General features: G+C 41.9%; 1 protein-coding gene across 3 annotated transcripts in view; it reads right to left on the bottom strand.

The window, feature by feature from the left end:
- The window catches only part of col4a2 (collagen, type IV, alpha 2), a 93709-nt gene that overhangs the window by 62435 nt on the left and 5095 nt on the right, over window positions 1-26179 (bottom strand). For all 3 annotated transcript variants that reach the window (XM_033617251.2, XM_033617250.2, XM_033617252.2), the window contains one exon: window positions 211-291. In XM_033617251.2, the coding sequence (XP_033473142.2) occupies window positions 211-291 (81 nt within the window). The remainder of the gene's footprint in view (window positions 1-210; window positions 292-26179) is intronic.

Raw genomic sequence — 26179 nt, 5'->3', positions numbered from 1 at the left:
GGTGAAAGGTATGTTCAGTCAGCAACCAAGTTACTGAAATTTGCAGAGGCATTTAGAAAGCATCATGTGTGATGATGGCGTTGATTGGTTTTCCACACTAAAACCCAAGAAGTAGAGCTGTTTAACTCTGAAGTTAAGGAAGACAGATATAGAAAGAGAGAGGGACGTTTTCAAAGCTGTGTGGAACAGTTGGTACAGTATGGGACTTACCCTGGCACCCTTCTCTGGGAAACATTTACAGCCTCCGCTGCAGTCTCTTCCTGCACAGGGGCCGGTGTGCTTCTTCCCACCCTGTCAGACACAAAACAGACAACAGGAAGGTTAGAGCGGGGCTGTTAGAGGTCACAATATAGCGGTCACATATACAGGAAACTGCAACATGTTGCTGTCCACTTCATTCACGTAAACACAGCAGAGATTTGTGTCCACCTGTTGTTTCTTTTGCTCTTAATGCATTAGATGGAGATGGGACACAGTGTGGGGTGGTGTAGTACTGTAGGTGTGACTGGCTGTGTTTGTGTACAATGTGGTTTGTGTATACTTGTTTATGCTTGCGGCTCTATTGCATGAGCGTTTGTTGTAGTGTTGTCTGCTGGGTTGTGTATATTGGTCTGATGTGAAGAGAGGATGTTTTGGATGTGGCGCGTATGACTCATGACGGACGTGCAGACATAATGGATGTCCATGAGAATCCTATTCATCAGAAAGACTGGATCCAGCCGCTGACAGAGACAATTTGTCTTTAGATGTCTGCATACCAGCAAAACCACCCACAATCAGAGGCTGATGTGTGCTCGATGTGACACGAGCACACACACATTCACAGACGCACACTGTTGGGGTCAGTGTGGACATGACATGATCAAAGAAAGCAGTCTCACAAATGGGGTTTCCCAACCCACAGGTCAGAGGTGTTGAGACCCTGCGCTCACTGAGATAGCTGAAGACATTTATTAAGACAGAATAGCATCTTGGCAAACTTCTGTGTTTATGTGGTGTTTCAAATGAAAATCACATGCAAAATCTAAGTTTGCCTTTCGGATCTTGTGCCACGACCGCATTTCTTACTCATCAGAAGCAGAAGCACAACAATCTGAAGCCTTGACAAAACTGTAAACACAACATAACATGCTGAGAGCCACACCTTCACCTATAATGCCGCAAAACAGATGCACATTAGGGCCATATCCACACAAGAGATTTTCATTTTAAAGGTCTAGTGTGTAGGATGCAGTGGCATGTAGCAGTAAGGTTGCAGAGCTGAAACTTCTCCCATGTGCCAAGCGTGTAAAGAAAGTGGCCCTTCGTAGAGCCAGTGTTTGATCTGTCTGTTTTGGGACACTGTAGAACATCATGGCGGACTCCGTGGGAGAGCACTGTTTCAGGAATAATCTCATTCATACTAACACATCATTCACGTATACTCGTCATCCACGTGCCGATGTAAACAGGAGGGAGATTGTCTACTCTGCGGCTGGTTGCTTGTTACAGAAATACTGGCGAAAACTCAGACCAGCGATTTCTTTGCTTGGACCAACCACAAAGTAATGAAATGTGTCCACAGGATCCGTCATTTCCACTCTTCCCATTCAGTGTCTATCTAAGCAGCCGTGCAATACATTCTGGTAGTGTAGCACTGCTATTCAGGAGATGGGCCATGTGCTCCTTATTGGGTATCTGGTGCAACTACCACTTCTAGAAACTCTCGAAAACCTTTAACTAACAGTTTTCGATCTAAACTGAGGACAGATTCAGCAGCTGCATGTCTTATTTCTCACCTCAGATGTTTTCAGATGCACATTTTGGTGAACTGTTTTTGTAACATTAGAGAAAGTTTCCGCACAACTTGCCATGTTGGTCTCGTTTGAAATCTGGGAGCACACAAACAACGGGCCTAGTGGCATGTACATCAAACATCCATGGCTGGATAGCGGTGTGACCCCTCACGTTAAAAAATGTCCAATAACATATGAGTATAAGGCAATGATGGCAGCAGAAAACATGTTGGGAGGTGTTGCCAAGCAAATACAGCGGCATACTAGAGGGGTACCCAGAACATTATCTATCGCTGGATAAAGCCATGGCAATGGGAAGGGAGTATCCACACAGGATGGATGAAATTACAAATGTATGTAGGCCTAGATTTTAAGTTCTGGCTTATGACGTTATGAGTGTGGACATTAGGCATATATGTAGCAACAGCATAGTTTTCCACATATTCATTTATTTGGGTTTATGGGGATGGCACAATTAAAACATCTGCCACCATGTTTTAATTTTCTATTTTTGGAGCTGGACCATTCAATAGGTGCGCTGTTGGGATATATACCATCCGGTTGCTTCAAACCCTCGCAGCACAGAGCTTACTTTGGGCACAGACTGAGCAGCGGAACGTCAGGTGCAGTGAAAATGAAACTTCAGCATTCATTGTGCTGAGTCTAAAAGTTTGCTTTCACTCACAAACGTCTGCTCCTCTCATCTATCGATCTAGTCTGATCAGCTCTGATCAGATTTACCGATCAGTTATCCACCCCGTGACTCAAAACCCCACAAACTGCTGCTGAGGAAATAAAAGAAGAGTTTGACCTGTGCTGCGTTCACGGACAAAGACTGATACACAAGGACACACAAGTAAGTAAAAAACAAAACAAACAATCAAAATAGAACGTTAGCGACCCCCTCTTCTTTCTGTTTCTGTGGGAAACATCAAATAGTTATGTGTTTTAAAAATGAAAACTGTTGATGGAGCCCAAGATATCAGCTCAAACTGTTCAAAATGTTCTTTTAATAGATCTGCAGGTTAATCAGGGACTGTTTAAACCCTGAAGCAAAGTTTAAAAGCATGACTGGAAACAATTCTGGCAAAGTTTAAAATGTTCCATTGAACTTCTCGACATTGCACCTGAAAGTGATTAGTAATAAAACACACACATGCACAGATAACATGTATTGAATTCCAAGTTTCCAAACTTTAGGGAACTGGGTGAAAAGGCCCTTCTGTGGCTTTTCAATCAGCATGTATGAGCTAAACTAGACGTGCACAGAGGCTCCATGTAGCCGTGGATGACGACACTGTCTCTTGTGTCTGCCTACGTGCTCCACCTACACAGCCATACCATAGCAAATGCCTCAATACTTGCCCTCTCCTATGTGAAAAAAAGACCACTTTATGCCCACAGTGGCAACAAAACTGCAGATAAAGAATCAGAATAATTCTCCCTCCTCACTGTGACAACAGATCCCGGCGGTTTCTCTTACAAAGGCCACATTGAGACCCTCCTCACACACAAAGACCGTCTTTTACTAAAGAGAACGTCGTCCTTTAATGATCCCCTATCTCCACAACAAAAAGACCCTCTTCCCTCCCTTATGGAATGCACAAGGCTGCACGTCTTTGTTAACTACCACTAGATCTGAGGGTTTCCTTCCTATATCAAACTACTGTTTGATATAGATAAGACATGCTGTGATGGGTTTTATTTAGCCTGCATGCTTTAATGGCAGACTAATTCTGTCCACAACCAGTATTATTAACGTATGTCCTTAATTTAGAACTGATAAGTTTAAAAAAAAGGCATATTCAAACTGAGCCTCCTCTGCAGGAATGCATTTAGAGTATTTTTAGTTTCAGGCTTGGAGACAAAAAACAGAAAGTCATATCATCCTAATAAGGATGTAGCAAAGTCACGGCATGACCTTTCTCCACATTGAGGTCGAAGTCCAAAACACGGACAATAGACTGCGTCATCTCCGGACAGACACACAAAGGAATGGCTCCCATAAAGGCAATTACACATTATGGAGTTATGCACGATCAATTAAACTTTAAAGTTTACGAGCTTGAAATAGCTGATGGCGGTTTCAGCAGAGGACAATAGGACTGTGCTACAGTATCCTGTTTTCTCCACCCACCGTCACAATGACCCACTCTTTGTCAAAATCACCTTTTCCATAGATGCTGCACGTTGGCCTGAGACTTGAATGATAATATGTTGCTGCATTTATTTTTCATTAGTGCAAGAAAGCTCTAAACTTGCTGTCTAGTAGTCCAACAATTGTCTATTTCCTGTATTTCGTAGGGTGTGATCACACTTGCAGTCATTTGGTCCTGACCAATGAAAATACATTGTTCCCCTTTAGTTTGGTCCATTTTGTGTTCACACTGATTGATTAAAAACAGATCAACAGCTGTGATCTTCAAGTTGACGCATATGTTAACTCGTTGATTGGACAGTTCTATCATCCTGAATCATCAGAGCTACATGGACCCAAATATGAAAAGGTGAAGATGTGGATGTAAGTCTGCTATCAGTCAGGTTCATTTGTAGTGTTTTATTCAACCTGGACTAAATTTGTTGGACAAATGTTTTTGTGTCTACGTGACTAATGGGAGCAACAGTTTTTGACATTGGTCCAGAATTGAGCGAGACCCCTGGCAGCCAACGGCAAAACAAACTACAATATAACCACTTTAGGCATGAGCCAATTTACTTCTATTAAAAGTGTGTGTACCACTGATAGGCTCAGATTGTTACTCTAAGTGACTGACAATATTATGGGAAGGGTCCCACAGAGATAAACCTTTTTGTCAAAGAGTAAGATCTTTTTTGTCTGAACAGATACAGCACTGAAATCACTATCCCCAAAGTCACCAGATGCCATTTATAAAAAGAGTATTTCTATCAGGGTAAAACACACTTCATTCAAAGCTGACAAACACAAAAAAAACTCACAAAAAAACATTTTGGTTCATCTATTTACCGTTCAAACAAACACCAACTTTGGTTTGGTGGAAATAAACCTTTATTCCACCCAGTTAGATGCGAAACTATGTTAGCTCCATTCATGCTAAAATGACGTTTATCTAAATAGAGTCTGGTGGGTTTGGTGATAACGATTTTGGGGCTGCTTCTGGTTAACCCTTTGGGCCCTAGGCGTTTTTGGGGTATTTTTACTGCCTTTACTTTTAAGCTCATATCACAGTCATTATAAAGGCTACATACACATGCTATATCTTGGGTTTTTTTTTTCAGGACAATGTGGGCTATTCAGATTTGACATAATTCCATGTCCTTCTGTGTGCCTGTATTTTATATTAATTTTTATATCAATGAAAAAAACAAATCCGTGTTACTAAATTCTTACATTTTTACATGTATCTCACCATAGCAAGTTGGAAAATGACATATTCTGCCATATATGAAGAGGGGAGACTCTCTGGAATCTGGCAATATAAGAACCATGATGCTGGGACATTCTGTCACTTCACAGCTGTCCAAAACATGTGGTTTGTGTCACGCGGACATGATTGCCAGTATTTTTTCATTATTGCAAGAAATTCCACTGACTCATTCACAAGTCAAAAATATGTTTTATCTGAAAGATGTTGTTTTTCAGTTTCAGTTATATACTGGGGGGCATTTTGGGCATTGGGGGGGACACGTCCCCCTCAATGTATATGGTGACTATGGCCCTATCATGCATGCATAATTAGCCTACAGTTGTCTGGGTATGCAAAGGTGAAGTAGCTGGTTTTGTCATACAAAGTTTGATGTCAACTGGACAATATGGAGATATTTGCATCTTGAAAGCCGGACTACAAATGTGGATGGACAGGTAGAAACACACACAAGCCTAAGACGTGGTAAGATACGATATTCCTCACTATATGAAGTGACTGATAACAAGATCTGTATTAAGGATAGACCGATACATCGGCCGGCCGATATATCGGGCCGATATTTGAGTTTTTTACTTGTATCGGCATCGGCCGATACGCGCGGGGTCCATGTCATTGGTTCGACAGCCCATTGGTTCGACATCCCATTAGTCCGACTGTCCGCGGTGCTGAACGGCTCACGGCGGGCGTATGGTGTGCCGTGACCGGCTTGAGGCGGAGCAGGCTCACAGCTTATGTGTTTGCCACTTTCTTTTTCATTTTAACCCACACCATGATCTTTTCCTGACCCTAACCAAGTGGTTTTTGTGCCTAAACCTAACCAGACCTTAACCACAGGGCGTCATGATGATTTCGGAACAGACTTCGGAACAATGAGTTTAATATGGTCAGATCAATGGGATGTTGAACCAATGGGCTGTCGAACCAATGGGCAGTTCCCTACGCGCGTGGGTTCGCGGATTTATTTTTCCCTGGCATGATTTACAGACAGGCATCCACGGGCAGCTCTGTGTTGCTGGAAGACCCTGCAGCGCACATGCAGCGAATCCTACTGTGTACAGTAGTTGTTGTTTTATTTATGCTTCAGCTTAAATATTTGTTTATTTTATAAAGACATTACTGAAAGATTTAAGAGCACTGAACTCTTTTTTTTTATTTTAATGTATAATAATAATAATAATAATAATATTCTACCTGTTCTACCTCAACTTTCCATCTTGTTTTAGTATTTTTTACTGTTCAATAAATGTTTCTTATTTTAAACTTGAGACCTGTAATATTTGTTATCATTGTGTCATTTTTTTATGTAAATTGAGGGAGCAAAAGCAGTATCGGACCCAAATATCGGCTCAAGAAAATCGGCAGTCCATAATCGGTCATCAGCTAAGGGTGATGGAAAAAAATCGGTATCGGCATCGGCCCTAAAAAATCCATATTGGTCTATCCCTAATCTGTATAATGGGTTGTAAAGAAATTTGTCAGGTTTTTGATTTTGTAGATAATTAATCTGTATTTATAGCGTGATGGGATGACAGCACAATGATGTGTGTGTTATCACTGGAAAGCTCTAGTCCTGCGCTTTCATGTGATATGCGTGGCATTTCTGTGCGACCCTGCATTCGCGAGTAATCCATCCAAGAGTAATGTGTGTGCAAAGCTGTATGAAAGCTCTGTTATACATAATTTTAGTGTAACTTTATTATTGTTTTTCGCTGTGAAAATATTGGACTACCGACAAGTGCATGGTCTTGTCAGAAAGCTACAATTCCCCAGTTTCACGTGATATGAAACTGGGCGCCTCCTGTTAGAGGTTTTCCGGGCACGTCCAACTGGTAGGAGGCCCCGGGGCAGACCCAGAACATGCTGGAGGGATTATATATCTCGTCTGGCCTGGGAATGCCTCAAGGTTCCCCAGTGGGAGCTGAAATGCTTTGCTTGGCCTGCTGTCCCTGAGACCAAGCTTCGGATAAGCGGTTGAAAATGGATGCATGGATGTAAAGTGACAGTGCACAAATGCCCAGAGTGGTTACACTGCAGTCATATCATAGCTGCCGGCTGCAGTAGTCTCTTTCAAAACCAGACCAACGTCAAAAATTGTTGTCTCCATTCGTCACTTATTCACAGAAACATAGGAAAATACAGTCCACGTTTAAAAATGCCAAGTTTTTCTTTAAAGCAAAGCAGATCCATGACAAGACTTTGTGATAGTTTAGATTATATCAAGAACTACAGACCCAGTAGTTGCCAAGCTACTACACAAGAAAGACAGTTGAATCCAGACCACCACAGCGTGAGGCCCTGCAGACTGTTACCATAAATCTGATTCCTATGTAAAGCTATAGTGAATACCAGACTCAACATTTCATCTGTGAGCTAAAGAGACATGCAAAAAGGCAGAAGATACATTGCTACGTGTCTGCTAGTGAATGTTCATTTCCGCCCTAGCTGCACATAAATAACACAATAATAATACCTCTTTATTCCAGAAAGGTATGAGGAGTATAAATTAGAATTTATTCCAAATTCTTTATTATGAAAACTGTCAGACAACACAGTTTATAATATGAAACAATGGCCAGGTCAGTTCGCAAGCTCCAGGTCACTGCGATTGTTCATCTGTGGCTTCTCGTTTACAGTACGGCACCCCACTGTTGATCATCTGTTATGTGCTGTGAACTACCTTCAGTGATCTGCGGGATACACTGCAGTCATCTGCTCTACTTCAAACTGCAATCACGTGCGTTGACATAAACATGCTTAAACCCACCCATTCCTTTTCATATATGTACATTAACCTGTGCGTTTCTGTGCAACACCCAGACCACACACGCAGGTCAAAGGACAAACAAAACATAGCACGGAAGATAGATTAGAAAAATATGCCAAGTAACAACATGCTGTTTTCCTCTTAGAGTCAACGTGCTGTCTGCTGGGCCAAAACAAATCATATTCCTCTCTTGCCAAGTTCCCCAGTTTTTAATTTAAGAGTGTGTACACCAGTTTACCCATCATTATAAGCAAAGCTACACAAAGAGAATAGGAGTCAATGTGAAAAACAATCAAGAGATGTTCGACCAGGAGGAAATCTACCATTTCCCTTAAATAAACACTCCAATGCTGTCTTAGAGTTCAGAGAGTTTAGCCAACCCTACATGCCCTGCTTAAACAGAAATAGCTTTCATAGATTAAGTAGATAACTTGGATCAGTATGTAAAAATAGCCAGCGAGGTCATACAGATGTCTGTCACTGATATCTGCGTTTTTTAATATGTGTGAATGTGGAGGCAACACGTTCTCATTCAGAAGTCAAATACCACTGCTTGGCCATTGATTTCCGCATCAGACACAGATGAAATAACAGGCATCCTTTCACAGCAGTTTGCTACGCTGTCAGGTGGTGCCAGTTAATAACGGCACCAGACAGCGTCAGTTTGAAACACCACTGGACAACGACGTAATGCAAGAACCTGGAAAGTCTCTACAGGGCAAGTAGGAGGGATGATGGATCCAGCAACACTGGACTTTCACCCAGGAGGCTGGTGTTTGCTTCCCGTATGAATGTCGAGCCACACCTAACCACATGCATTTGTTACACAAGGAAATAAACGTAAATACGAGGTGTTTTACTGACTTTGAAAGTTTGTTGAAAAGACACAAAGCATGTAAATTGACATGGCATCCCAGAACTTCAACAACAGATACCTAGTGTGTAATATGTAGACATGAAAGTCCACTGACGAGTTGGATATGAGAATGTGTTTGCGTAGGGGTGTCTAATGTAGACGCAAGCCATTCACGTGATATTCTTGAATTCCAATCTACCTGCAGTCATCAGTGTTTCCTTAAATAACTACCTACTCTATCAAAGTGCTGTATGACGATACCATTGAGTTCTTAGAGAGTTCAAGGTCTTCCAGCTACAGTGGTCAGATTAATGCCTTTCTTAATGAGGAATGTTGTTTTTGTTGCCTCCCTGTTCTTTACAGCTGCTCTGGTGCCTCACTCCAAATGTCCTTCAATGTACAATAAATGAAATAAAATCAGCTGGGTCAACAGCACTCTTTCTCACGCTCAGTTTTTTTTTCCTTCCTGCTGATACACATACATGCATTCTTGCTATAAATGCTATCATAAAGACTTCTGTCTGGTTTATTTGGCTGTATGAACACCAAGACAGGTGATGCAGTCTGGTTATTAAATTAAAAAAATATATATTTTATTAGATACTGGTACTTTTATATGTTTCTATTAAGCTATAATGTGTCCCCATGTGAAACAGTAATAGACCAATTGGACACTTTTCTACACCTAGTCTATACATCATTGTCTATGCTAGGACACTTTATGCACACAGGTGATGATAATGTCCCTTAGCTGTTAATTCACTCGTCAATTAAGAATATGCCTCACATTATTATTTCCCATTTTTCATCTTGTCGTGCGATGGATCATAAGACTTAATGCTGTGTTTAAATACAGTTTAACTGCAGATTAATGGCATTTAAATCATATTTATAGAGATTTCATATTTGAACTTTCCCAAAATGAGATTTTAATGGACTGTCAACCAATAAGAGATTGATATTTCCATGGCTGTAATACAAGTCTGATAGTTTCACACACACAGATTTAATAACTAAGCTATTTTAGATTTTATTTAGGGCTGACCCCGAAAGTCCAACATTCGAATTATCAGTGGGAGAATTTTTTTCTTTTGTCAGCAGCAGGCTCAGTGGTGTTTTGGTAACTGATGAGGAGGGTGTATGAGATTACTGAAAACGAAGTGGACACTCCTCAATATATTGCAATGGCATTTTAGCTGGTAGTTGGCCAGACAAAGAGGTTGGTGCACCCTGTATACCTCCATATTCTCTCCGCTACACCACTTACTGTACTTCTGGGGATGTTTCCGTCCCCAGATTTAGCTGCAAAGTGAGCGCCCCCTACTTGCACTCCCAGAGTGAAAGAACCAGGGGGCAGAAACAGTAAGATGGAGGCAGATGCCCGAAGAAAGAGAGGCTTTGCCCAGTCAGGCTTCGAGATAACCTTATCCTCTGCCTTCTGCTTAGAAGTGGTGAATTTACAGTCCACTGCAACTTAATACAACACAGTCTCTGGCTTTTGTTGGATATCTAGAGTTGGCAAAAAAAATGTTGTTGTGCATTTCCGAGCTGTCGTTCGTGTAGTTAGCACACAATAGCTTAGTGGGCTAACTTGGCTTGTTTACTATATTACGTGAACGTTGCTGTCAAACGTTCAAACTCTCAAGTTCTGTATGGAAAGAAAGGAACGGACAGTCAAATCTTCATATTCAACAGCCAAATCTGATTCGACTGGCAACAATTCTTGATCGGGTACAACCCTAGGGACTTTCTTTTCAAAGAACAAGCATTTCCTTTACTCTTGTGGGTGGCTGTTCAATACAAAAAAAGTCAACAAATTGTGAGAAAACATCTAGTTCCCAGAGTCCAAGGATATGTCTTAAAATGGCTTCTTTTGTCAGTCCAACACCCCAGGGATATTCAATTTATCAATTTGTTAAACACTGAGATGAGGGATTGGTCGATTAAAATTGTTGTTGGTTAATTTTCTGTCACCAATCATTAGTCTCCAGTCCTTCATACTGAACCACCACCATACAGCGCATGCAGACATGATGATAGTTGGTTTGTGTGGTCTGTCTGTGGTCAGCCTGAGTCACCACGGTCTTTGACTTTTCTATGTAATGTATACAGTAGGCTTACCACAGATATAACCACTTCCTAACACTTCTCGTCAGTGTCAAAAGCAGCCAAAATCAACACAGCATCTCTGCCACAAGAACAGGATGATGACCAGACTAAAACAGAAGAAAAAATGCAGACAAAACAAACTGAAGGGAAAGTTTAAATGCAGATGCAGAGAAATAATGTCCGTTTTTAAGAGGGAGATGAAACTATATGTAAGAAGGCAACTTACGACCTTGGCCCTCAGCTTAACTCAAGAAACAGAAGGATCATGGGAGGATTTATGGTATTCTAGAGCAATCAGGACCCACATGATGATGATAGCAACAATAACTGGACCAAATGAAGACACAATCTTTACATGTTTGAAAGAAATTCCTAACACTGCCAAGGCCGCCCATTTAAAATAATCTTTAAACCTTAATGCAGATCAGTGCATACAATCACCGTCAATGGAATCCAGAAAATGCATCATGAAGACTCTCGCCTATGAAACTAAATAGCAAACAGGGCATAAAACCCTGACACACACACACAGAAAAAGAGGAGACAGATGGGAGTCCATGATGTCGACACACAGCTGTACATTCCACATCTCCCGTGGTAAATTACTCACTAAAACATCCCATGATCCCTACGGATTATTAACAAACTAAAAACATAATTCCGTGCGTGATGACCTTGACTTGAAGAAGGAGTGACGTTGTTGTGACAGAGATGGACGCATTTAAGAGGAAGTAAATAAATCTCCTGTTTCCGCAACAATTTTTTCTCATAAATCCATCATTTTTTGTTTTCGGATCTCGTAACCAGAAAAAAAAAAATTGTTTAGCACTCTTTTGTCACACAGATAAGATTTCTCACCGACTGTTGTTTAAACATCCGAGCACTCATACGTCAACCTTAGTGTCACAGAAAGATCCTTGTAACAGCAATCACTCTGAACCTCAGGTGATGGAAATGACAAACTGCCTCTTTGAGATGGTTTCTCAGTTTTCACACATGAAACGACACGGTTAAGCATAAACAGTGTTTGTGTGAGACCCCCTCTGGAGTTTAAGGTATCAAATGAACATCACAGAGATCACAGACTATCGCAGGTCAGGACGAGTGTTTGAGCTGAGATAGGTGGTGACACAGTTTGTACCCCTTTGTAACTCACCCTGTAAGGAGGACAGACGAAACTGAGAGAGATGTAAAGTATGACCGCTGTCACAATGGTAATTAAGGCTCTTAAGGGTCCTTGAGTCAACAGAAACCAAATCCAACTACAAGGAAGCCTGTGACCATAAGTGGTTGATCTGTGGGCTCTTTATCAGAGGCTGTTGTTCATCCTTAATGAAGGATTTGACCTGCGGCCTCTCCACTCTGACCTTGGTTAAGAGGAATGTTTGATCTCACCATTCAATTTGGTGGATGCCAATTTACTACAACAACAGCTTGACTAGTTTACTGAACCTTCAGAGGGCTGCGGCCATCACCATCTTACTTCAAAAGACGGACATAAAGAGCCCTATTTAAATGATCTGTAGCACATGGTCTAAAGTGCATGGCCCACGTGCATTTAGGGCATATCCAACTCCACTTTTGCTACTTGGAATTTAACATGAATCCAACCAATGAGTGTCTCCTTCCCTACCTTTTAAAAACTAGGTGCACCTAGCAGCAAAACTAAAAACTGTACATGACAGAGTAAACATAAGTAAACCTTTAGCTTCTGAAATAATCATTAAAGTTATGCTGCTGTTTCTAGTGCATAAATGCCCACAACATCTCTCTTGATGTAGTGTCGGTTGTGGAGCAGCAGTGGGCAGCAGCTCTGCTCTGATCTCTGCTATGTTCACATTTTAGAGAATGTAATTAATACTTTCCTCTTTAGTGATGTATTATTTCACCTACAGCAACCCCTTTGCACATCCCTGTGTGTTTAACAAGCAGAGGGTCCACACATTGCAAATGGACCTGCACTTATTTAGTACCTTTCTAGTCTTCCGACCACTCAAAGGGCTTTTTACACATCACATTCACACACTGGTGGCCGAGACTACTGTACAAGGTGTCACCTGCAACTCAGTTTTTAACACACTCGCACACCAATGGAACAGCCAACGAGAGAAATTTAGGGTTCAGAATCTGGAGGAGCCAGGGATCGAATAGCTAATCTTCCGATTCGTGGACAACCCACTCTACCTTCTGAGGCACAGTCAGCCATTGTGAACCCGCCTACGTAGGCACATCTTACTATCAGATTAATTTGCTCTTTAAAAAACAGGGAAATACTGCACTATTGCCTTCAGACCATGGTTTTGTAAGTCAGTGGCAGAAGCACTTTCTGCTGCCTTCAAACACCAAACACTTACAATGCGCCCAACCACACCTCATTTTAAGACATTCCCATGGACACACAGATAGGCACAAGTACATTTGCTACTTAGGCAACATGGGCTGTGAAAATGACAACTGGGTTGGTCTGGAACTAGCAATGACAGTTTTGTAGCGGGTGTGGGACAGGTTCCCAAAGACACCATTGACCTCTGAACTCAAGAGAAGTAGGCTTGGGAAAAACTTATGTCACCATGATGAAGATGTTTGGACAAAAGCACCTCTGATTAAATGAATCATGCTTGGGTAATTTGAGTATAAAGGAGATTTCACAGGAAAGCAAATGCCACCTGCTGATATACACACTTGTTGATGTTATCTCCATTCTCAGGTATTTTCATTGGTCAAAAAGAAGTTCCCTCTCATGGTAGAGCCATCAGTTTGCTAAGAGGAAACATGATGGTGCCAAAGCAGTTATCTTGCCAATGCACATCTCATCTTTTCTTGGAATTGTAGTCTCGGAAATGATACCATACCAAGGGTGTAATTACCACTGGGGATGGTGGGACTATATTTCCCTCACTTTTCAAACAAACACCTCCTTGAACATTGTTCTCTGATTGTCCAGCTGCCAAAATCTAGATGTGGGAAGATCTGAGATGATAAAAGTTCAGCTGAGTTACCGTTAGTCATTACTGTGGATTTTTTCAACCTGGATTTTACTTCCCACTCTGTATACAGCCTGAAGGTTTTCAGGGCTTCATTAAAGTTAAATGAGCCATTAAAAAAGCTTGGTGGCATCTTATTTTCCATTACTACGGAGGCTTGACTCTGGTGCGTCGAAGGGACGAAGGTAGCTGTATGCGATAACTGCAATTTCAAGAAATAGAGCGTTATGATCTGACCTCAATCGCATTGCGTTAAACGCTTTAACATTGACAGCCCTAGTTATGACATTTTGTCAGATTGATTGGTATATACACATGCAGTGTTTATGCAAGATAAGAAAGGGGCACCTCTATGGCATTTTGTGTTTGCGTGAGTTTTCACCATTTTCATTTTGATTACGTGTGTCTCTGTGTACACATTTATATACTGTATGTCACACAATTTATCACTGTTATGATGTGCCATGGCAGCAGCTGCACTTGTTCACACTAATGATGAGAAAGCACAAACTCGTTGAACTCGAAACACCTGGCCACTGTCAACAAGAAGCTCTGAGAAGGGTTTCTGTATGTGTAACGCACATCTGTGATGGAAACAGGCTGTGTGATATGCCTTGATGCATATCTGCACCATATCTCAATGTCAGAGTGAGACTCATTCTGGACTGGGTGTGTGATACTCCCTTCGCCAGCTGAGAGCAATCAGGATTCACTGTCAGCATGCAAGCTGGAGTTAACATCTAAATCAAGGTTACTTCATATATTAAGAAAGTTTTGTTCATGGTAAACATGTCTAGCCAAGCTTGTGGTGTGGCATTATGAGCATTATGAATGAGTGTCAGTAGATTGGTTTGTCAGTCAACTACTTTGCTCCAGACTGAAATATCTCAAGAACTATTATATGGATTGACATGACATTTGGTTAAGATATCCATGTCCTACAGAGGATGAATCCTCCTGACAGTGGTGATCCCCTGACTTTTCTTTTAGTGCCACCATGAGGTAAACATTTTAGTTTTTCGTGAAATGTCTGTAAAACTTACTGGGCTGATTGCCATGACATTTAGTATTGACACTGATGTCTCCCATGATAAACTGTACTTTAGTGGGCCCTTAACTTTTCATCATCAGATCAAAAGCTTAATTTTACTTCATGGCAAAATACTTGCAAAACTACTGACATTCCCATCAGCCCCAGCTGTTCTTTGTGCTTAATAATTACGTAAGCATACCAACATACTGAATTCAGATGATTAACATTCCTTGGTAAGGATTATACCTGCTAAATTCAGCATATCAGTTGTTGTGAGCATATTAGCATTAAGCTCAAAACACCACTGTGCTTAAACCAGTTTTGTATCGTAACGGTGAGGGTAGTCTGTGTAAATGAACTATGGTAAACCTCCCTCGATCTTGCTAGTGCCCAGATTTCCCTGCTCAAATCCCAAACCTGTCACCTGTTGGATTTTTGTTGCCCATAAGGCTGTTGCTGGAAGTATAGATTGCACTTCTGCATTTTTGTACGCCCGCCACCACAGATGGGATCGAGAGAGACCTGCCCCATCACTCTCTCTCAAACTTTGACAACTCTCTGATCAAACTGTAAAACTAGGCAGTACTGATCAACAATAAACCAAGATTCTGCCACTGTATTGCCTATTTTTTTGCCTAAAATGTCTTCTGAAACATAATTTAGTGCACTGTTTGGCTGTAATACAAGAATTTGTGAACAGTAAGTGGGTGCTGTACTGTTTCTTGTATTGTGAAATAGGAGGCTGTAAAAACTGAGATCAAATGGTAAAACTGAGCAGTGCTGACAAAATATGAACCAAGATTCTGTTACTGTGTTGCCTATTTCTCACCTAAAATGTTTTCAGAGACAGCTGACTGAGAGATCTTTGTTACCAGCCGGCTGCCATATTGTTTCCTGTGTCAAAATGGACAAACTCGCATTTTACGACCCAACAGCGGGAGCGTCTGGTGGTCTGGTACAGCGCATTCTGGTAGTTGTAGGTTGTCTACTTCTTGAGCAAAAGTAAAAGCCATAGCCCTTTCTTCTGTTTTCTCTGGTCATACTGCACCAATTTCAAAAGCATTTGTGTCTTTCTGCTGCATAGACAGCCCAGTTTTATAAAAAAGACCATCTTGCCAGCAGCGAAATACTTCTTTAAGCACAGTCTCAACGAGCCGCCGGCATGGCTGGAGATGCTTAGTTTTATTCAAATATAATAAAGATGTAGAAGAAAGTATCATTGTTTTTTTTCTTCTGTGTAAAATTAACTTTGTTAGTACTAAACCTTGTTTTTAAAGTGCAGGGCATTCCCTCAGTTTCCCCCAGTAAACAATTCAAAATCTAAAACATTTCTTCAAAGTCTTTGCCCTCCTACACAACACACAGCATTAACTTCCACCAAAAGTAATTACAACACTTGTAGTACTTGTAGCTTGCCATCTGGCCATCAGTAAGCCCAGCCCTACGCTGCGATTCAAGGCCTGTTCACCATTTGCGCAACACAGAAACATCTTGGACAATATCTTGAATGACTTCACTGCAATGTCTGCAGCCTCAGTGAATCCAGGACAACACAAGGAGGAATTTGGGTGAGGTGAGGACATTGTATTTTGGATAAAAAGCGGAAAGAAGCATGTCTAAATGACCCCTGTGACTGTGAGTGGGAAGGTATAAACATAAAACCGCAAATGTCTCTTTGTGCGTGTGTGTTTGAGCGTGCACACAAGAGATGGGGACCGAATCATGCTGGTCATTGTTGCTGTCTGGCTTTGTGACTCACATGTGGGCTGGAAGAAATGTCTCCCTCACAGTTTAAGTCAGGAAAACTCTAACAGCTACAGTAGAATACATGGAAATGCTTGATCACGTTTGTACTTTTTCAACAATCAATTCACTTACGGATTTATTCTATACACCTTCCTTTTGCATTCTGTAAAAAACTAAAAGGATGCAGAAACCAAAATGGCTTAGAAAGTGGGCCAACGTGTCAAAATGGGGAGTTTATACATTACGTGCTGCTTCAGTTTCCGGCAACAGTCCGACACAGAATTGAATCAAATAATCAGATTCCGAATGTAAAACAAACACACTCACAAAACTGAAACACATACACACGGATACAGTATACATACAGAGGCCGGAAAAGCGAAACATCAAACATAACCATGTTTGTGTTGGCGTAGTTTGTACTACTGAGGGATGTCTGGATATAACACCAGATGTCCCAAAGGCCTCCATCATGGCGATAAGGGATGTTCTCGTGTCGGCCATAATGGATTTCACTGATTTCATACCTGATACTCGGTACACCATTTCTTCTTTACAGATAATTTTGCTTCCTGCCACACCATCATCAACTTCCTGTTGGACAGTTTGAGTGCTACAGTCTCTGTGTGTGCTCATAAAAACAACCCGAGACAAATACACAAACTGTAAATCAAAATAAAACAGGGAGAAAAGGAGATGGAGAGATGGAGATGTTTTATGACTAAGTTAAAAAACAAACGTCTCAATGTTAACACGGGGACAGCTGTGAGACTAAACACATTGAGCTGTGATTTCTCACGTTCATGCACCAACCCTGGAAACAGCTCAACATTCTGAGCAACATCTAGAAATCTCCAGAAAAGATCTCACTGCGTGCACTGTGTGGTTTGTAGCTCTACAAACTGAAATAAATGAGGGAAGCAGGGATTTGAAGAGACAGAGGGACAGGGTCACACCGCTGAGAGCAGGACATGACTTTGAAGGAGAATGAACGAGAGCAGAGGGACCTGAGAGAAGCAGGGTCGGGTGGAAACTCCCACTGTGCTCCTCTGGCTGAGCTCCAGTGTAAACACAGCTCTGGTTTCTGCCCTGGACCTGACACAGCTGGACCTTCCCTCTCCTTAACTGGCCTCAGGTCACACAGAGTCTCAGCTCCATTTCCCAGTGGGGGACACTTCTAATCAATGCTTCCTGCTACAATCTGAGCTAAGTGGAGGTGGGATTAGAACCGTCTCAGTTCTGGACCTTTGCACTGACAGTCCAACCTGTCAGAACTTGTTATGTTGAAAGTCCTGCTGCTCACCCCTCTAATCAGATGATCAATGACATTCACAAGGGGGGATCCATTCTGTACGGACCTGGACACCTGAGAGGCCTGAGAACAGTCATGTTTCTTGTTTTATTGCCACCTATGACCAGACATTGTCCTAACAAGAAATTCAATATGATGACTTATAAGGGTTAAGGAGGAAATTCAAAGTCAGGTTAGATTTAGTTATTCATGAAGTGGACCGCAAATGATACTGATTAGTAGGGGTGGGGAAAAAAATTGATACAGCATAGTAGTGCGATATTTTGCATGGCGATATTGTATCAATAAATACACATTTTAATACAACTTTTGGTACTAGAGTAACAAAATCAATTGCTTTTTCAGTCCATTAGATGGTGGGGATGCGGTTTGTTAGGTGTATGCAGCATTTCTGATAGGTTTTATGACGGTGTTGGTCAGTCTATCTGCTTTGCAGCACATTTTGCTGCCATGAAAAGGATCATTCAGATGAACAGACTGAAAAGTTATGAGGTATGACTGATGTTGACAAAGTTTTCCTCTGAGTAAGTAATTTGTAGTTGGATAAAAGGTATTAAATTGCAATATATTTTATCACAATACTCAGCATATCGCAATAGTATCGTATCGTGACTCAAGTATCGTGATATTATCGAATCATGGGCTCTCTGGTTATTTCCACCCCTACTGATTAGGACAGTGAGATTAGTATGACCTGAGTCCAGAGACAAAGGAGATAGAAATCAGAAGAACTGGTTGCTATAGTGACAGAATCAAGACGAAGAGTCTACAGCCATACTGGCGGCTCTGTGAGGCTGTACTTCAACACTGCAGTGCTTTGAGCTAAATGCTAACATCTACATGCTAACATGCTCACAATTAGCCTCCTTCCATACACATGTGCTGGACTCGGTTTGACTCGGTGCTTCAGCCCATCGCAGCAGGGATTTGCATCTCCGTACAACAGGGCTACTCGCTTGAACTGTCTTTAACTGAAGACCCACTTGGGCTTGTGAACCAAAAAAACATTTTTCTGTATTCTCTACTGACGGTATTACGGTCAACGACTTTCTTGTACTGCTGTCGGAGTTTCAAGGTCTTTTAGTTTTCTCTTGGCACTCCATCTCCTCCAGCTTGCTTGCAACGTGTCAGAAGCATGAGTGTAGTGTTGCTGGAGCGCACTGGACTGACATTTCACCACCTTTTATCTCCAAGTAAGGAAATAGGATATTCACATTTTGAATAATCCAGTGAAAATCCATTAACATTTTTTAAGCGCTTGAAGGTACAATCATCACTAAAGCCTGTGTCGTGCAAGAGCGCCAGTGAAAACAAATGGAAAAGTCAAGGCTGTCATTTAAGCTGTGTTGATTGATTCACAATCAACAAACACACACTGAAAAGTCAGAGAATCACCAAGTTTGGGATTCATCCTCCGACTGCCATGACTAGCAGTGTCAAATTTCAATGCAATCCATCCAATCGTTGCTGAGATATCATGGACCAAAATGGTGGCAGGCTTACAGGCGGACATTGCCAACCCTCGTCTAAAAAAGAAGAAAAAGTTAGACCGGATAAGAGAGACGAAGCGAGGGAAGGAGAAATTGGACAAGGTCATGTTATCACAAAGTGCGCATTTAACTTTGTTAACATTCTTCCCATGACAAGAAATAATTCAGTCTAATCAATTAGGACACAGCTGGGATGGAAATGACGAGTCTGTCTCCAGTCCAGGAGAAAGAATATGTGAAGTCCGTCAGTGAGATCAGTGAATGGCCATGATCCTACTTGATGAGATATCATAGTTGTGACATTATGAGGAGACTACAAACCGCAGGGTATGACTAGTTCCAGTCTACACATCAATGCATCACCAAAATAGGGACCCATAAATCAAATTCAAACAAATGGCTCCAGAAATTTAATCACTACGTGGGCACCTGTTGAACCAAACAGCACATTATCCAACATGTCCGCAGTCGTTTTGTGAGAGCACGTATGGTCTCTGTGTAAACACAGCTGAAACAATCCTTCCATCTGAGCTCACTGAGAAAACTCACCTCCACTGAGGAGAGACAGATGACCAGAGACGCACGTGTAGGAGGACGACACGAGGGGGGAAGGAGGAGGAGGAGGGGGAGCTGAAATGTGACGGAGACAAGCTGAGAGAGGAAGAGTAAAAGAGAGGGAGGACACACCGTCTGCCAAGTGTCCCTTTCAAAGATAGATGGACAGAGGGAGAGGGGACAGAAGATAGAGACCAGGGGCAGAATGAGGCTATAAAAGGAAGTGAGGGATGGAGCTGTGCGGGCAGACTGAGGCCTGGGAGGACAGGGAGGAATTCTTCCAGCACAGCCTGATGGGACCCCTACGTCCCTCCGTTAATCACTGGGAGATGGAGAAAGGGCAAAGGACACGGGTGGCCGTATGGAGACTGTATAGGGATTTTCCAGAGACATTGTCGACAATGAATTTACTTCTGAATGTCATTTTAAATCGAATAAAAGTCAATTTAAGCTGCTGGTGTTTATACAACAAGTTACATTTACTGCTGTGGAGACACAGATAAGATGACGTGTGTTTCCTAAAAGACAAATTTGCACATACATATAAACGACTCAGTTCAATAATCAACATAAAGACAATTGGCAACTATTTGATTGATGTATCGATTATTTTTTAAGTCAGTTTTTTGAAGCAAAAATACTAAAGATTCCCTTTTTCCAACTTCTCGATTGTGAGGATTTGCTGCATTTGTTTTTCTTGGAACCCACTGGCTATGGGTCTGACAACAATAAGCCTCTGGGGTCAAAGGTCACTATTTTAGGGGATTTTCTTCTCCATGTGCTGGTTACTGTTTACAGTTAGATCAGCAACTTGAGACAAGTCCAAGCAACATTTCAGACTGTTTACCTGCAGGCAACCAAAGCCCACTCAAATGGAACTGGTCAATACTGCTCATCACAGTCGAAATACATGGGGTACAGACGCGGTGTGTCACGTTGGTAGAGCGGAAAGGGTTTTTTTTTTTTTACCTGCTACACTGACTCCGTCTCTGTAGAGTGTGGTTGCTGCCAGTTTCACAGTGTGCATTGAGTTTTGCCAAGTGATAATGCTGTTGGTTATGGAAGGTTTGACAGTGTATAGATTATATTAACTGGTAGTGAATTAATAAACTGGATTGTTTTAACAACAGTATGCACTGATTTATTTTGATGTGAAATGTAAAAACAGACAAGGCTGGCAGGCAAGCACTGCTGCCTTGGTCATTGCAACAGCTTCAGTTGATTATAATGGGCAAATTATTGTGCTCTGCTACAGGCATGCTGCCACAGACGTGCGCGCCACGACCATGTTCCATGTATATGTCCGTCTGACTACAAACGGAAACCAGAACAACACCAAAATCTTGCCCTGTTGCCTACAGATATCTGTTTATAGGGATCATAGACCAAGTTTTGTAATTGATTTATTGTGAAAATAACCAGCAGATTTATTGATAATAAAGGCCATTTGTTTCACCACGTGAGAGTTGGAGATAAATTGTATGACATAATCTTGTACTGTCATATTGCCCAACCCTAGCAGATACAGTACTCCCAATATGTACATTGCTAGGTATATACACCATTCTGAAATGAAAGTAAACCATCTACAAGTACTATGTCTGTGTGAAAGACAGAGTTTGAATGTGTGTGCATGTGTGTGTGTGTGTGTGTGTGTGCACACAGTGTACAGTATGTATTGTACCGGGGCAGTGTTACATGCGTGGTTAGGTACTGCTGGCTGTCACACACGAATGGGAATGAAAATGAAGCATGGAGGTGATTATCCACAATCAAACCACTGGCCCTACCTCCCTGCGCCCTGGGATATTGAACTTTTAAATATTTTCACATCATTTCAATGTCTAAATAATAACATGTTTTGTGCCAGCAAAAGGATTAATGAAGACTGGTTCAGTACAAGCTGAATATATAGGCTTCAGTACACTGAATGCACATGTATACTTTATGTCTGTGTGTAGATTAGCAGACAACCTGTTTTTATTTCATCTGAAACTTTCCCAGACTGCACAGTGCTGTTGGGTCTCTGGAAGGACTGCAAAGGTGCAGTAATGTGATCGAAGGCAGTGCAGTACGTTAAGGCATGGATCTATGTTCAGAGACCACACAGCACACAGGGGACGTCAAACATCCACTGACAGGCACACATGAATACTTTAGAGATAAAATATAGACTGTATATGCTTTATAAACAGTCCATGGGTTTAGTATATTTAAAGTTAATCCTATAGAGTGTATTTAAAGTGTGTGAACACTTGGAGGTATCTGAAATGAAACCAGAGCAGATTCAGAGCAGATTGCCAAATACAGAAGTTGAGACTGCCGTCATGCTCTTACACGTCACACATACAATCCCTTGTCTTTCTCATGCCACTTCATGTACAGTATGAACGAAACCGAGTTCACATTGTGAACATACAATTCATTAAACTCTGGAGCAGTCGAACTCTGTGGGGTCCGTTAGGGTTGTAAAGAAACTCTTGACACATTTAACTCCACCCCGTTTCCTTTTCCTGTTAGAGCTTCTCTGGATAATCTATTTTCTCTTCACACAATTCTGCACTCAGGATGTTTCCCATAAAACCGAACTCGACTAAGCCCACAGATAAACACAGCCCACACTCTCTGCACGTGCGAGAAAGAAAATTAGGGTGCACACACACTAACACATCCTGCCAATGACGGAGAGCAAATTGGCTGACTAATTCAAGACATCTTTCAGTGCCCCACATGAAAATCCAAACAGATCTCATGCAGACATACTGCCCTTTAAATCCCCCGCTTTCAACGCTGTGCATGATTGTATATGCATGCTTGTTTAAGGAGGCAGATTGTACACCAATGGGGGCAAACAGCCAAGCTCACCAGGCCTTTCCTCACCATCACAATGCCGAACCGCAGAGACTAATCAAATAATCAGCACCACAAAGTCTCATTTTAAACAGCTGTTCCTGAGGAAACAATACTTAAGCAAACAAAAGACACACATACTGTACATCCTCTCACATGTGAGCTGCGTGCACGTGCATCCACACAAACGATATGCAGTAAAAATGCGGAAAGGTCAGAGGGGTCTGTCTCTGAGCTGAGGGAAACACCGCGGTGGAAAATGCATGCCATCGCACAACACACACATCCATGCTTGTGCACACTGGTGACAGGGAAGCCCCACACATGGGCTTCTCATCCGATGTTGTGGCTTCCTGCAGCACAGCACAATGGGCTCTTCCCCTGATTGTTACCACAGGCACTCTCTATATCACAGCCACTATATTGGCAGGGGATGTGCTGGCCATTTTTCTATCCTTATCACAGGCAGACATCTTCACTCTCGCCCCGGACACACGTCTTCTTCCACCATAAAACAATCACACTCGATAGGTCAGTCACGTGTCTGCTTTCCATCAGGTGACCCCATCACACAGCAGTCATTCACATTCAGACACAGGCTTTTAAACTTCCCCCTGCTGTGTAACTGCATTTCCATAGTTTGCATCTTTTTCTTATTCTCCTATGGATATTCACAACCTACGCAGTTTGATTTAGTTTGACCGCGTGGTTGCAAAGTGGGACCGTGCCAAAAAGGCACATGCAGAAACAACATTTATCACAATCATCTACTTAGCTGGTAATTACTAAAGCAGATGTTGCTGCAGGGCTTCCAGGTACTGTAGGAATCTGTATCCAGAAATGTCTCTTCCGTGGTAACAGACCCAATTCCCACAACTCAGACAGCCTCTGCCAGCATCATCCCCTCATTCCACCATGCTCAAACACATATTGAAATATATTCTCAAACACACGAGAGTCAGAGCCTCTCAAAGGGTCCTATACGAAACATCCTGTAAACATTACTGCCTCAAGAGCCTTCCTTCCTCCACCAGCGGACACTGATAAACAGCATTTGTGTGCAAGGTTTGTGTGCGACGGAGGGTTGTACATGCATTCTTGCACAGAATCATGTTTTTGCTCTTTTGTTCAATTTTCCCACTACACTCTATGTAGAATGTAGGACAGGAAATCCAGAAAATAGGATCCTCTAAAGCAGTGGCTCACAACTGGTGAGTCGCGGGCCAAAAGTGGGTTGCGGGGTAATTCTGTATGGACCACAAGTGACTTTTAAATGTGTCAAGTTTGTAAAAAACACACTTTATTTTTGAAGTAAAACAAATTTACAGCACAAGCTTTTATTTTGGGCACAAACGCAAGCATGACGCTGAACATATTAAACTGTGTGGACCTTGATCTAATGACTAGGAGAAATCTGGACCCCATGGCTGGACCAATTGGGAACCACTGCTCTAAAGTACTGCAGAAACTGTCCCCACAGCCCTCTAATATTGCATCTTAGAGTCAAAACAGGTATAACCAACAAAGTAGACTTTAAAGGTTTGTACAAAGTGTTGCTCCAACACTACGGGCAAAATATAAACCTGTTCCACATGGCTACACTTCAAGGTTAGTTTAAATGCTTGTCATGACAGACCAGGGTGAGGCATAATTAAGCATTGAATTTCAGTGGTTTTTAAGCAAAACTACTAAATAATGGTTGTTACCAGTTTGTCAAATATTTTTTCTTTTGTGTCATGTATGGTAGTCAACTAAATATACTTGTGTTTTGTACAAACAGGATGGGTGTGACGTTCTGACAATGTGTTATGATTGCGGCCCACCACCACATGATTTAACAAGCAGCTAGAAGCAGTTAGCAGCTAACTCTGGGAAGATAAACAGTAACCAAAAATGTCTGCAAACTGGGGAGACAATATCACACTAGATGCCAACACTAGCATCAGTAGTGTAATGGGGGGTATACGAAGGTATACAGGGTACACCCACTACTTTCTGGCCCACCGACCCACCTATCAGCCAAAAGTCATTGGACTATACAGGAGAGTATACCCACCTCCTCTTCAGCCCCGTTTCCACCAAACACTTTCAGTACAGTACCTTTGGAACAAAAATAACCCTTCAGACATGATACATAGACCCTTGGTCTGCTTAACCTTCCACTGCAAACAGTACTCTTTCATGTGGGCGGGGTTGTTGTCACTCACTGCTCCGTCCAGCACTCACTGTATTTCCTCCTTTATCAGTCTGCGCCTCATTTATCGTCCACAGAACAAGGCTTCATGCTGACATTTTCAGAACAAAATAGAACAGGCTGCAGTGAGAGTCTCTCTCCATGGGATATTTAAAAATAGCGAGTTTGTGCATTTAGTCCTTCTCAGGCAAGCTCAGGGGTTTAGTGTTGCTGTAGCCCACAGAAATAACGCTCCACAACGCTTTATTTCCTCCGAGTGAGGATTAGAATATTTGCAGTTCACATAACCCGGGCGAATTTAATATATATTTTTAAACACTTGAAGATCCTTTCACTCAAGTGTATGTCATCCAAGAGAGACAGTAAAAACTAAAGTAACATCCTTTAGTTTTATAGTTATAGTTTACCAATGTAAAACTTGCCAGTGGTTACAAAACCAGCCACAACTCAGCCCTAAGCAGAGTGAGCATCCTCTATTGACCAATCAACAGACTGCAGTGTTCACAGCTCCACCTTTTAGTACCAGATCTGTGTAGTGGGTACCATCCACAACTTTTCACAGTGGAAACCCAAAAAAGCGTACCAACTCTCCTCTCACATTTCACAGATATTGATAGATGAATCGAGAAAGTAATCAACCACATCATTGAGCAATGATGAAAATAATTGTTAGTTGCAGCCCTAGTGGGCACTCTTTCTGGATTATTGGTTTCAGTTACAAAAATTGGCGGACACACTCCCATTGTGAGGCAAACTGAGGGCTTTAAGGCAGCAGTATACCCTGTCAGAGCTGCTTGTTGGATGGTTCAACAGCTTTGGAACAGCCCTCCTCCTAAGAGTTTTCCAACATCAGAATTGTGAAGGCTGCTTCCAACGATTTCCGTAATTTTCCCCAAATCTACTATTTGACGTTCAGACCTACTTCATGCTGCCATTTGCCGGCAAAGCAAAGGTAACAGAAGAGCCATGGTTAAAGGCTCGATTCTCATTTCTTTCCTCCATTCATTCTCATTCACAACTATTTCTGTCACTTTTCGCATTTAAAACTGAGTCCAACTCTTAATGCTTTCCAGGAAAGACTGTCTGAAAATGTGTGCCACTATC

Source organism: Epinephelus lanceolatus, chromosome 14, assembly GCF_041903045.1.
Source record: "Epinephelus lanceolatus isolate andai-2023 chromosome 14, ASM4190304v1, whole genome shotgun sequence".
Classification (NCBI taxonomy): domain Eukaryota; kingdom Metazoa; phylum Chordata; class Actinopteri; order Perciformes; family Serranidae; genus Epinephelus; species Epinephelus lanceolatus.
The sequence above is the reverse complement of the archived record's forward strand: the minus strand, read 5'-3'. Positions and strand labels throughout refer to the sequence as shown.